This window comes from Muntiacus reevesi, chromosome 1 (genome assembly GCF_963930625.1).
Source record: "Muntiacus reevesi chromosome 1, mMunRee1.1, whole genome shotgun sequence".
NCBI lineage: Eukaryota > Metazoa > Chordata > Mammalia > Artiodactyla > Cervidae > Muntiacus > Muntiacus reevesi.
The window spans coordinates 231817965-231832562 of NC_089249.1; the positions used below are offsets into that span (position 1 = coordinate 231817965).

At 41.6% G+C, this 14598-nt stretch overlaps 1 protein-coding gene across 7 annotated transcripts in view; it reads left to right on the forward strand.

Moving 5' to 3' along the window:
- The window catches only part of ARHGAP26 (Rho GTPase activating protein 26), a 663940-nt gene that overhangs the window by 443750 nt on the left and 205592 nt on the right, over nucleotides 1-14598 (forward strand). For all 7 annotated transcript variants that reach the window (XM_065918816.1, XM_065918817.1, XM_065918815.1 and 4 more), the window contains one exon: nucleotides 11268-11304. In XM_065918816.1, the coding sequence (XP_065774888.1) occupies nucleotides 11268-11304 (37 nt within the window). The remainder of the gene's footprint in view (nucleotides 1-11267; nucleotides 11305-14598) is intronic.

Here is a 14598-nt window from a genome sequence, read left to right on the forward strand (position 1 = left end):
TTCCCCTATTGTGTTCAGTTTTTGTTTACATTGGCTGTGACTCCAATCTTGGGTTGAAAGCTAGGGAAGTTGCTTATAGGGGTTTTCAGGATTTCTGAATATGAAATGCAAGGAAGTTGCATAATGTTGCAGAGTTTCCTCTTCTTGTTGCTTGCTTATTACCCCAAATATAGTAGTTCCTTCTAGAAGCTTAAAGGAATTTGGCAGGTCTTACCCACTGATGGTCTATTGTGGTCTTAAGAGTCAGTGTTACCCTGATTTGAGGTTGAATTTTTTTCTTGAGGTCAAGCAACAAAGCTTCCTGAATTATAACTATGACAACAGTGTTTATATAACATGCAAATCAAAGTTCTGTGGCGGAGGGGAAGCACCCACTGACAACACTCAGTGTTAATAGTCCCAGACTACATTTTGCTCATGAAACTGGTTAAAGTAGTTAGCTTATCCCTCCACTGGCTATCTGACTGGACCCTGCCACCTGTATACTCCAGGAGGAGCTGTTTCACCTTTTCCTGAAATTCTGTTGGCTTCATTCGTGATTTCTGACAGGGAAGGGTAGTAAATGCCAGCAACACTCAAAGTGGGAAGTGCTGCTTTAAGAATAATCTGCTCATCAAGGTCATTATGACCGACTCCTGACCCACTGAGGAAGACTCAGACAAAAGAATGTGGATCCCGTGTTTTAAGCTCCTGTCCCTCAGTCAGGGGTGATTTCTTGGACTGTATGCCTAGCCCTGTGTTAGAAGCCGGGTGATCCCCCATGGAAGGGTAAGGCAAAACTAGCCATTGGGAAGTTACTTGGAGATGAGAAATAATGAAAAATGCTAAGTTGTATCCTGAAGCATTAAATTCTATAGAGTAGCCTGTTCGAGCAGTGAGAGATCAGAGAGAGGATATAGGAGGGAGGTCTGCAGCCGTTAAATAAGGTAGGAATTCTTCATGAAGGTAGAAGAAAGGGAAATGACATTTGAGCACTTGCAGGCACTTTGAAACTACTTCTAATTCTCCCATTACTCCTATAGATGTTATTACTTAGCTGTACTTTTAAGAAAAAAAAAACAGTCTCAAATGTTAAATAACCATCTGAAGGCCCACAGCCAGAAAGGCCCATGGAGCCAGGCCTTTATGCCAAGTCTCCAGGGCGCACAGCCCATTCTATCCACCACTCCACTTTGCCTCAACCACCTCCATTTCCCCTTGTTCTGGATTTCATCCAGTTCTGTACAGGTGAAAGGATGGGCTAACAATAATGAGTTAGGCTGACTGTATTAGCCCAGGAATGCCCAGGGTTGCCTTCTGGATGAAACGGGGCTTAGTCTGATGTATGGGAATGACATTCAGCTACTTCAGTGGACCAAGGAGAGCTTCTAACTGCCAGTTATTTTTGTCCAGTTGAAATCTACTTTCCTGGAACTCCACCCTGACCTTCATCTCTATTCAGCAGTAAGTCTTCCTCTTCTTGGACATGATAGCCCTCCGAGTATTTGAAGGACCAGTATTGTGATGTTTTGAAGTTTGTTCTCTAGTCAGAGCTGTGGTTTAGGGCAACGCATTTTCCAGGAGCAGTGTGTCAGATAGATTAGAGCAGAGAGAGGAGGCAGCCAGACCAGGGAGAAGGCCAGTGTTGAGATCCAAATGAGAAGACACAGCCTGACCTTGAGCAGTGAAAGAGAAGTGGGATGAGGGATAGAGTCAGGATGCAGGACAGTGATAAATCCTTTCACTGTCTGGATATGTGAAGTAGAAGGAAAGAGAAGGAAGGGGGAAAATCAAGGATGAATAAGTTTACTTTCCCTCTCTACTGTGTTGCGTATTTTTCTTTGTTCTTCATTTAAGAGTTCCCTATAAAGCTTAATTAGATTTTTCTCTCATTAGCTTTTTTTTTTTTCTTTTTTTTGCTAGAACTCTTGGCTGCAAGCAATAGAAACACAATTAAAAAAAAAAAGAATCTTGCTGGTTCACTCATGGAAAGAGCAGGGATGACAGTGAACTGCATTCTCAGTAGCTCAGGTAGTGCCCTTAGAGTCTGGTCTCCCTCCATGTCCTCACTCCACTTTCCTTCGGCCTGTACTCAATCTTTGTGCCTGTGGTGGCAGAGTCAGCTACAGAAGCTCCAAGCAAGTGTCCTGTCCCAACAAGGCCTCATTCCTTCTGGTGTAATAAAGAAACTTAAACACAAATCCTGTCGACTGCATTTGGCCTGGGGAGATTCACATGCACACTGGGATGCCAGGTCTGGATCCTCTGGCCACACCCAAAGATGGAATTAGGCTCAGCCGCCCACCCCCCGCCTCCTGCCCCAAACAGCAAGGACTTGGTGGTGGACTGGCTCCCAAGGAAAATGAGGGCAGAATCCCTGGATATAGAAAGCATGGGTACTGAGCAGATGTTCTGAGTACTTTGCTTCCCCTGTGGTGTTCCTGAGGAACTGTACAAGAGATAAGCCCTTTTAGAGGCTTTATTTCAAGCAGCAGACAATGCTTGAATTAATGGAACAGAAGGTATGTTTTTCTATTCATCATCATTGTCATAGTCGTGTTGAAGAGCAGGTAGTCACTTTTGGTCACCAGTGAGCTGGTGTGCTGCTGAGCAAGTCTACAGGAGTCCAAGACTATTCAACTGACTTTGGGAGCATGGCCATTTAGTCACTTGTGCTGGGCCATTTTCCAAGAGAGTGCCTTCCTCCTAAGGTGCCTCTGTTGCATGGGGGAGGGAGCCTCAGTACCTTGATCTACAATAACCCCTTCCTGGTGACGCCACATAGCATTAGCAGCATTTGTGGTCAATTGTTGGGTGTAGAGCTAGCATTCATCAGTGTGCTATAGAAAATTAATGACTTTGTGAAGGGTTTTGACAGCCTGAAGTTAAGCCAGGTAAGATAAATCTACCTTATATTGTCTCGTAATAAGACCTGAATTGTGTATTTCTCTTTCTCTCTAAGGTAAAGTGAATTTGCCAGGTGTTGAGAAGAATGAGGCATACTCAACCTGGCAATGATAGATTTGGCTTACTTTCTGTCTGGTTGATCCATCAATGCATTGTCCTTGTTGCTTCAACTTGGAGATTGTTTAAAAATTTACATCTCTTTTATTGCTCTACTCACAAACATTCATCCAATCAATATTGAGTGGCCTACTATATTCCAGTTACTAAACCTCTTTGCATGTAAGAGGGCAAGAGCAGGGTCTTCATGTTTGTTTAGGAACAGGTCACGGGGAAGAGCCATCAGACATGTGTTTATTGGTTTCACTTTTGAAAGAGCCTCCCTAAAACAGCAGCAATACTGGTAGCAGTGGAAAGGGCAAGCCAGAGGAAGCGCCGCCAGGTGAGAATTAGCAAAGCCGCAGCCATTTTACTTCCTTCTCTGGTCGCCTTCTGCCACTCAGACTGTGGTGACAAGAGGCATGTTTCTAATGGGAGAAGGAGGAACCAATAGTAGCTCCCCAGCTCTGGCACCTCGAGTTGAGACATATCCTCATTTATTCCAAGCTCTTTATTTATTTATTTATTTTAATTCTTTTTTTTTTTTTTTTTTTAATTCCAAGCTCTTTAAACTGATTTTATCCCCACAGACTGAAGATTCAAACAATTCATTTTTTTCCATTATACTTTATTGCGGGATATTGAATATAGCTCCCTGTGCTATATAGTGTTGGACCTTGTTGTTTTTCTTTTATATATAGCAGTTTGTATCTGCTAATCCCAAGCTCTCAACTTATCCCCTTCACCTCCTTTCCCCTTTGGTAATTGTATATTTGTTCTCTGTATCTTGAATCTGTTTCTCTTCTGTAAAGAAGTTAATTTGTGTCATATTTTAGGTTCCAGGCATATGTGATATCACATGCTATTTGTCTTTCTCTTTATGACTTACTTCACTTAGTATGATAATCTCTAAATGGATCTAGATGTTGCTGCAAATGCCATTATTTCATTCTTTTTTATGGCTGAATAATATTCCATTGTATATATGTACCACATCTTATCCTTTCACTGGTCAGTGGACTTTAGATTGCTTCCATGTCTTGGCTATTGTAAATAGTGCCGTTGTGAACTTGGGGTGCGTATATTGTTTCAAATTAGAGTTTTCTCTAGATATATGCTCAGGAATGGAATTGCTGGCTCATATGACAGCTCTATTTTTAGTTGCTAAAGAAACCTCCATACTATTTTCCATAGTGGCTGCACCAATTTACATTCTTACCAACATGTAGAAGGGTTCCCTTTTCTCCACACCCTTCCCAGCATGTGTTATTTGTAGATGTTTTTAAATGATGGCCGTTCTGACTGGTGTGAGGTGGTAACTCAGTGTGGTTTTGATTTGCATTTCTCTAGTAACTAGCAGTAATGAGCGTCTTTTCATGTGCCTTCTTGTTGTTCAGTCCCTCAGTCATTTCCAACTCTGCGATCCCATGAACTGCAGCACGCCAGGCCTCCCTTGTCCTTCACCATCTCCAGGAGCTTGCTCAAACTCATGTAGTTTGAGTCGGTGATGCCATTCAACCATCTCATCCTCTGTCGTCCCCTTCTCCTGCCATCAATCTTTTCCAGCATCAGGGTCTTTTCTATTGAGTCTGCTCTTGGCATCAGGTGGCCAAAGTATGTCTTCTTTGGAGAAATGTCTATTTCTCTTCTTTTCTAAATGTCTTCTGCCCATTTTTCAGTTGGGTTGCTTATTGTTGTAGTTGTTAGGGAATTGTATGAACTGTCTGTATGTTTTGTGAATTAAGCCCTTGTCCGTTGTGAATATCTTCTCCCATAGGTTGTCTCTCTGTTTTGTTAATGGTTTCCTTTGTTGTGCAAGCTTCTAAGTTTGGCAAACTGACTCAATGGGTATGAGTTTGAGCAAATGCCAGGAGATGGTGAAGGACAGGGAAGCCTGGCATGCTGCAGTCCATAGGGTTGCAAAGAATCAGACATGACTTAGTGACTGAAAAATAAGTTTGATTGGGTCCCATTTATTTATTTTTGCTTTTATTTCTTTTGCCTTGGAAGGCTGACCTATGAAAATATTTTTATGAGAAAAGAAGGTCTACTTGATACAACAATTCATGTCCATTATTGTCCATAATAGTGGACAACCAATATGTCCACTATTGGTTAGTGGTGCACACCTGAGGGGTGTCTTACTAGTAACTTCTCGTGGGTGTTACTGACAGCCCCTATGTTAAGCCTGTTTGAATTCAGATGTGGTGCTCTGCTCACGAATCTGTCCACCACACCATCCTGGGCCCCGCTGCCGGCTCTCTGTGCTGTTAGCTTTTGTGAAGGATGTTTTTTGAGCATCACAAAGTGTCTCCAGCTGGTTGTGGTTTTCAGTTACTGCCGTACTTGTATTAATTGGAAGTTTATAGAATTACTGTTATGTTTAAATTGGGTGGAAATTCTGTTCTTACATAATGGTTGTGTTATTGCCATTTTAATTACTGCTTAGCTTCTTTTGAGTTCTTTGTTGATTGCCAAACTTGTTTTTCCATTGGACTGGGTGGAGGAGTCGTATGAAGTTGTGATTGAGTACAAATCTAGGCTAGAAAGCTCTCCCGCTTGTTGACCTTTGTAACTTTTGGAAATTTATTTAATCTACATGATGGTATAAAGTGGAGGAAGTAGTAGTACCCCATAAGCTTGAAGATGAAATAAAATGATTCATGTAAATGCTGAGTGTGGTGCCTGGCACATAATTGGTGGTGAATAAGTGTGGTGAGTAATTACCTTTATGTTTAACTGATGTTTTAAAAAACATTGACAACTGTTGCTCTGCAAGTTGACTTTAGATGGTCTCGTTTCCTTTAGTCCTTTAATTAGTTTCATTTGTTTAAATTGCATGGCTAATGAGGTCACTGTCACTGTACCCCTCAAACCACAGACCTGTGCTTAGCCATTTATCCCATAGAGGATAAGTCTGAAGAGAAGGAAAGGGGAGGGGTGGTGATAGTGGTGAAAGGCCATCTTTACAGAATGCTCTATGGGCCATAGAATTTGTATTCTACCCTCTATGTTAAATGTTGTCTATTGTCTTATTTAATTTTCACAATGACCCTAACAGACAGGGAATATTAATGTCCCTCTTTTAGACTAGGTAAGACTGAGGTTTAGAGATGTGAAGTGATTGAACTCTATAGCTGGTAACTGGTAGAGCTGGACTTTGAACCTATGCACCATATATGCATAAATCTGTCACCCCTGACAGTTTAAAAGAGCAATCCCTAGTGATGGTGGATCCATTGTGTCGCACAGAGAGGAGGGACAAAAATTGTCTCTGATGGTGTAGCCAGCTTGGGCAATATTTTGGAGTATGGGCAGGTAGTTCTGTTTTGTATTTCTCCACATGGACGCGTAAGGGGAACAACTAGGTGGGAGGGGTTTAGATGTTCCAAGCTACTTGGAAGAGACCTGAGAATGACAAAGCTTAAATGTGAGTTCACATGCAGCTGAGACAGCAACAGCAGTTTTAAGTGAATTTTCCCATGAACCTATTTCTTCAGTACTTTGCTTTTGTGCAGATTTTGATCCAAAATGTGATGTGGCCAAGTGTTAATGCAGCTGTGTGTCAGAGGGAAAAGTGAGATTGCTTTGGCTAATTCTTGCTTTACTTATGCCTTTAATTTATAAGTTAAAAGATTTCTGTGCTTTCTTGGTAAGGCCTGGATAATGGTGATAAAGGACAGCTGTGAAAAAATTCTGGGAACCCAAATAACTCTGCTCTCTTAATTCTCTAGGGACACGTAAATTGAATTGGCTCATCAGTGAACAGAACTGATTGCAAAATCATATCTTAGTGCAATAGGAGCATATGAAGGCTTTCCTCACCCTCCTTTGATTTAATTAAATTGTACTCCCATTGTAGCTTCTGGGTGAGGTCTCACAGAATTGCAGTATCCTGTGATTTGTATCAAAGACCTACTTTCCTGCCCTGGTGTTTATCTTCAGAATTGAGCCCTGTGGTTCAAAGAATATGAAGTGTTACTTCTGGGTTAGATGCCAGCTGGTCACATGGGTTAGTGGTGAATGCTTCAGTCTGGAATCAAAAGGCAATTCCCAGTTTCATTTTCTGACTCATGGCAAATTCTTTATGCCAGTGACTCACCTTCCCTAGCTGCCCATGACATCTCATCATGTTTATCATCATCATCATGATGTCTTTTTTTTTTTTTTTAATTAGTTGGAGGCTAATTACTTCACAACATTTCAATGGGTTTTGTCATACATTCACATGAATCAGCCATGGAGTTACATGTATTCCCCATCCCAATCCCCCTTCCCACCTCCCTCTCCACCCGATTCCTCTGGATCTTCCCAGTGCACCAGGCCTGAGCACTTGTCTCATGCATCCCACCTGGGCTGGTGATCTGTTTCACTATAGATGATATACATGCTGTTCTTTCGAAACATCCCACCCTTGCCTTCTCCCACAGAGTTCAAAAGTCTGTTCTGTACATCTGTGTCTCTTTTTCTGTTTTGCATATAGGGTTATCATTACCATCTTTCTAAATTCCATATATAAGTGTTAGTATGCTGTAATGTTCTTTATCTTTCTGGCTTACTTCACTCTGTATAATGGGTTCCAGTTTCATCCATCTCATTAGAACTGATTCAAATGAATTCTTTTTAACAGCTGAGTAATATTCCATGGTGTATATGACCCAATCAAAAAATGGGCCAAAGAACTAAACAGACATTTCTCATCATCATGTCTTAATGTATCACGTGGTTAGTTATTAAGAGTTTGGGCTTTGGAGACAGACTATAGGAGTTCTGTCTGGATTCTGCCCAATTCTAGCTGCCTAATCTTGAGCAAGTGACCTAACCTCTCTAATGCCTCAGTTTTCTCATCTATATGTTAGGAATAATTAGGTTGGTGTGAGGACTAAACAAGATAATGCATTTTAGAGTACTCAGAGTGGTGTCTGACACGGGATAAGTCTTTTGTCATCATCCTTTGGTTTAATCCATTATTGCTATTGTAATTATTTTATAATGAGTCTCAGGTGGACCCGCATAACATAAAGTAAATCTGTAGTTTGTATTCTCTAGAAGTGTACACTTGAAAACAAATATTCAGTGATATGGATATTTAACAAATCCTCATGTACAGAGTTCAGCTGAAACTAGTGCATCCCTGAATGAAAGTACTATAGAAAGCCAGAGGGCCAAAAGAGACTTGATTATGGGGGTCAGGTTTTAGAGCACTCTGGCTAAGCAGGATTGATGAACTTTAGCTTAAGTTGGGTTGTTGTGTTTGTGTGTTGAGTGATTCATTCTTCGTTGGAGTCATAACTCAGGAATTGTTGAGTGACTCATGTCACCTTGAATTGGTCCTGGAGAGTTGAGTTCTATCCTTTTAAGACACAGTCTCTTAGACTTACTTGAAGGCACACAAACCGGAGATAACTCTACTAATCAATCCTAAGGCAGAAACCACTGCCAAAGGGACCTTTTAGTTGGGGAAATTGCCCTTGTCTCTGAACCTCAGTCTGGCATTAGTGGGCAACTGTGAGATCTCACGGTTTTTCCAGAACAGACCGAGCATTTCTGAAGGGGTGAATTGCATGCCCTTTGCGTCTGCCAGAATGGGAGGTATTTATAAACCACAGACTACTATTACAGCTTGGTAGTTGTGTGCATTTGCCACTGCCTAGAAAAGTAAAGGACAGTTGGAACCTCCCTGCAGCAGCAAGATAGACCAGTATACCACCTTCCAGCCCCCTGTTCTTGGATAAACTATGTAACCTCTCTGGCCTCCAGTTCCACATCCATAAGATGCAAACAACACTAGTGCCTAACCCACAAGGTGGTTAAAAAGATTTGATGATGTCATGCATGGAACTTGGTAAGTGCCAGTGAACAAAGCCATTTCCACTTAGCACTGTTCCCATACCACCATCCAGCTTGTGTGATGATGAGGCTGCTTCCCTACCTGGGCCTGCCTTGTCGGGCCATGTAGTCATGCCATTCTGGCAGGCATGGTTTGTTAGCTTCATTTCAAACTCATTCTCTTTGGCTCATTTACCCAACCCAGACAGAGATTAATGGCCTGGCCTCAGAGCACCGGGCGGCACATGTTCCTGGCACCTTTGGCTCATTGATCGCGCCTCTGCAGTTTGGGGAATACCTCAGTGTTCTAGGCAGGGGCCTCCTGAGCCCTAGGAGACATTTAAAGGAAAGTAATTTGGTGCAAATTCACCTCCTAATTAAGGAGGGCTGAAAGCTCTGTTTTATTTTACTATTCCTTCTGGATTTTGCCAGTTAGAAACAGGAGCAGGATTCTCTGAACTAGGAATGAAGTGAGCAGGGATGGCCGGAAGAAGTACTTGCCCAAGGGTGGTCTCTTCCCCTGAGCTTGCCTTAGCTACCTGTGCCATTGTAGTGCATGCCATTGACTCTGGCTCGCTGGTCTGACCTATACCCATTTGGCTCTGCAGGATTGTGTTTCTGCTTCTCTCTGTCCCATTCTTATCTCCTCTGGTCTGATGCCTTTTCATTCATCAGACAGTGGTGCTTGAAATATAGAAACCCCTTTTATCCTCATCTTTCTGACCTTCATTCAGTATGTGCCTATTTTTGTACAGTCTTGGAGAAATGAATAATAACCGTAAAATGGGAGATTTGTCAAATTATCTATTTGATCATTCAAAGACCTTCTTGGCTGACTCCTTCAGGTTATAGATGGGGCAGCTGAGATGCAGAGTGGGTGAGAGACTTACCCAGTGACACAAGGCAGCTGGGGGCCATGTTGGAATTATTGCTTAGCTCTTGACAAGCAGTATCAGTATCAGTCTCACGGATACTTACTAGCGGATAAGAAGCCCCCTTAGGATATCATGGCTCCCTTTTCAGAGTTGCTTGGCTCTGTTTCTCTAAGGGTTAAATAAGTGGTTCTCAACCAACAGTGGCCATTACAATCACGGGAATATCCTTTCTTTTTTTTTTTTTTTTTATCACCAACTTCATCCTATGCCTTTTCATATCTATAGGATCATAAGCACCGAAGAAAGATTTTGGAGCTATGATGTTGTTTTTCTAAATCAGAAGCTTTATTATCTTAATAATGTCAGCATATCAGGGATTGGCAAACCCTGGCCTGCAGGCCAAATCCAACTGTCTACCTGTTTTTTGTAGCCCACGAGCTCAACATGGTATTTACAAGTGAACATTTGCCATTGACTCAGTGGTAGGAAGCACTTTGAAATCTATTTAAGCTAAATGCTATCCTCCCTCTATAAAAATTCTGTTTTTCTCATTAGTCTTATCTGTATTTCAGAATGTTATACTGCTGAGAAAAGATACTCCAGGTGGTTGTGATGGCCACTCTTAGAGTTGAGAACCAGCTATATAACCCCTGGAAGAACCAAGCCAAGCATCCCCAAAAAGCCAGCCATGAAACAAGAAGATTGATTTTCACCTGCTAGGAATATTATACCTGTATTTTCAAAACTTACTCTATTTGAATTTTTTCAGGGAAAAATTATGAAAATTTGTGGTCTCTCTTGTTTTTCAAGTCCCTGTATAATCACTGGTTTGGTTTTTGCCTCTTAGCTTGCAAAGCCTGAAATACTTACCATCTAGTCCTTTACAAGAAAAAGCTTGCCAACTCTTGCATTGTGTCATTGTCTATTTTATGTTGGGACACATTCCCTTTTATGATTTGTATAAATCATTTAAGAATTTTTTTGTTGTAAAAGTAGTATGTTCTCCTTATAACATTTAAATTCACAGTAAAAAGTTATTGGTCCCATTCCCCAGTGTTAATACTTAACAGTTTGTAATGTATCTTTGTCCAGACTTTGCCATGTACTAGCTGTGAGACCTTAGTTAACCTCTCTAGCCTCAGATTCTCCATCTGTGTATCAGTGATATTAACAGTTCCTACCCAACAGAATTGTTGCGTAGATAATTTGAGATAATTCATGTGAATTGCTTAGCGCCATTGCCTGCTGTGCAGTTAATGCTTAATGATTTGTAACTAATTAATTTTTTTCTCCCTTTTAGTTTATATACACATATTAGGTTTTTTTTTTTAAAGGAAGTATGTGACTTTTTTTTTTAACAGTAAAGCTCCAGAGGTGATTCTCTGATGTGCACACACTTAAGAACAGCTGAAGTAAATATTAGGAAGTAAGTAATAATAGAAGGAATTTCCATTTGGGGGCTAGAAATTGCCTTCCATTTTCTAGCACACACTAGGCAAAAGGAGAAGGTAATGGTTTTCTATAGTGAACCTGTTGGGTGGTATAAAGTGCACAGAAGTAAATGTTATTTCTGTTTTCCAGGTCTACAACTCAAACAAAGACAGCCAGAGCGAAGGGAGTAAGTATGTTACTTGGATACTTTTCCTACAGCTGGGTGTGGGCCTGGGCCTGGTGATATTGCCATTCTGGGGAAGAACCACCAGGAGGTGCTGTGGGCACATTGGGTTGGCCCCATTCACCCAGTGCTTCTGCCCTAATATACCATGTCTGGACGGTCAATGAGTCTGATGGGCATGGCTGTGATGACATCTTGCACTGTATAACCCTTCACACTGTGCAAAGAATTTTTATGTACATTATCTCAGTTAATCCTGTGTTGTCTTAAGAATGTAGCTCCAATCACCACTTTAAAGTCACTTAATCCAATAATACCCAGCTCCCCCAGCGCCCTGTCCTGTGGGAAGCCAGAACTGACTTTGCCTCCCACACAGTCTCACTCAGAGGCCTGAAGAGGCAAGAACCATCTTAGTGATCACTTAGTAACTAACTCTGTGTTCCTTGTTGCTGCTCTGGAGAGTTATAAGTGGAGATGGTGAACTCTGTAATAATATTCCGTTTTGATGGGAGTGACCCTGGGTGGCCTCTGTAGCATTATACAGCACGTTTTTCCTGCCACTGGCTCTGAGTACTCTGGTTAATTGTGGTTTCCAAGGGCACCTGTAGCCTTGTAAAGATGATGGGATTAAAATGGAACTGCTTTTGCTAAGTGTTTGGGCTGATTATCTCCTTGGTACATAGGGGAAAAAACAAATTCCTTCCACGTTGCTACCAGAGTACAAAGGAAATTCTGTCCCCTTGCCTCAGAATCGCTTTTGTAAAATCCATTTGGGAAAAGGTTCTAAGGTAACCCTCCCATGAATTCTGCTATTGTCAGAAAAGTCAGTAAAGCAGTGCCTCTTCTTGTGGACAGAGGATGAGCCATTTTATGTGTGTGTGAAATCCATTATGGAGCAGAGATTTTCCTTCTTTCATTCTTTCCAAAATACAGATTTTATCAGAAGTTTTAAATAAAATATTAAGTAATTTGGAATGGTTGCTGTTGGTAAGTTCAGAGGCCTTAGGCGAGGAAAACTATTTTTTGTTTCTTTTTTCCCCTCAGGAATTGAACAAGGGAAAATTTTTTTCAAGTAAATATTCAAAGAAACAAGTCATTTTTTTCCCCCTCTGTATCAGGTGGGATTGCTTTAGAATATCTGAAATCAACTCTGACTAACTTGTCCTAAAATAGCAATAGCAAAAACAATATTAAAAATAATGAAGGAATATAGAAATCTTCAGGGCAATTCAAAGTAAGGTAGGAAGAGCTAAAGAACCAAGGCTTGAAAGCCGGACAGTTCTGGAAACCTGAGAACCAACGAGAAAGGGTCCTCTGGATGATACTTGGAGGGTCATAAAGCCCTTACAATTTTTCAGTCCTTGCCTCACTCTTCTGAAGGTCTAGATCGCCAGGAAAGATAGCATCAAGCTTTGGCCCACCCAGAGGATAACAACGCACCTTGACTGATGATTTCAAAAGTGCTCATAAAATGAGAGCATGGTGGTTTACTTGCAGGGAGATCAGCGAACTCCCTGGACATGAGAGAGTAGATGCCCTGCAGGCTGAAAGAGCAGATGCCCACCCCACGCCCCAGCCTACAGTGCATGTCTGTTATAAAGGACCCAGAACTGTGGGTGTTGAGACGCATATGAATGGAGAACCACCCCCGCCCTCACCCCTATACCAGAAGCTTGCCTGTAACTTTTGACCTTACGAATCTGCATGTCTCTCCTTGAGATAAGTGCCAATAGATATGAAAGATGACTAGGATTCTGCTGGTGGGCATGCCAGCTGGTTGTACCATTCTGTAAGGCCTTTAGGGCATAGGTACCAAAAACCTTTAAAAAGTAAACATCCCTTGATTGATGTGTACACACTGTTGTATTTAAAATGGGCAACCAACAAGAACCTTCTGTATAGCACAGGGAACTCTGCTCAATATTATGTAACAACCTAAATGGTAAAAGAATTTGAAAAAGAATTCAAACATCTCCTGCACTGGCAGGCGGGTTCTTTACCAGTAGCACCACCTAGGAAGCCCAAAGAATATATGCTGAAAAAGAATGGACACATGTATATGTATAACTTAATCACTTTACTGTAAACCTCAGTACTATACTATGCACTGTACTCCCCAGGTACACAGTTTACTGTATAAACTAATACAGCATTGTTAATCAGCTGTGTGCTGTGCTATGCTTATTCACTCGGTCGTGTCTGACTCTTTGTTACCCCATGAACTGTAGCCTGCCAGACTCCTCTGTCCGTGGAAATTCTCCAGGCAAGAATGGTGGAGTGGGTTGCCATGCCCTCCTCCAGGGGATCTTCCTAACCCAGGGATCGAACCCAGGTCTCCCACATTGCAGGCAGATTCTTTACCATTTGAGCCACCAGAGAAGCCCTATACTCCAATATAAAATAAGTTAAAAAGAAAAACTCCTGAACTATTAATAATCCAAAAAAAAAAAAAAAGCAAATATCGTTCAACCTAGTGATTTGTCCTAAAGAATAGACTGAAGTGCAAAGATGTTTCTGTAAAAACAAAAAACAAAAAAGTTCACCAGAGCATTGATAATAATAGGAGAAGAACTGGAGACAATCCAAATGTTCAGTAGGAGACAATCCAAATGTTACTGCTAGCGGCAGCGTAGCAGTAACAGCAGATATATTGACAGAAGTCTGGAAGTGCATTTATCAGCAAGCTGTTACTCAGGATAGAGGATGCTGCTGCTGCTGCTAAGTTGCTTCAGTCATGTTCAACTCTGCGACCCCGTAGATGGCAGCCCACCAGGCTCTGCCATCCCTGGGATTCTCCAGGCAAGAACACTGGAGTTGGTTGCCATTTCCTTCTCCAGTGTATGAGAGTGAAAAGTGAAAGTGAAGTCACTCAGTCGAGTCTGACTCTTCGTGACCCCGTGGACTGCAGTCTTCCAGGCTTCTCCGTCCATGAGATTTTCCAGGCAAAAGAGTACTGGAGTGGGTTGCCATTGCCTTCTCCACAGGATAGAGGATAGATTACCACAAGACACTGACCTACTTTAAATATTCTTTAGACTTTGAATTGTCGACAGAGGGTATGTGTTTTATAATAATAGCTATTAATAGGTAGCATTTATCAACTGCTTACAGTGTTTCACTGTGTTTTATGCACATTAGCTTATTTGATGCTCACAGTGCTGAGTGAAGTAGGTGCTCTTGACCTACTTTGTAGATTAGGAAGTTGAGGTTGGTAAACTCAGGAGATGTAATTTAATCTGAGTGCTCTCTGACTCTAATGTCTTTGCTGTTGTCCACAAAAGATTTTCTACCTCCCTA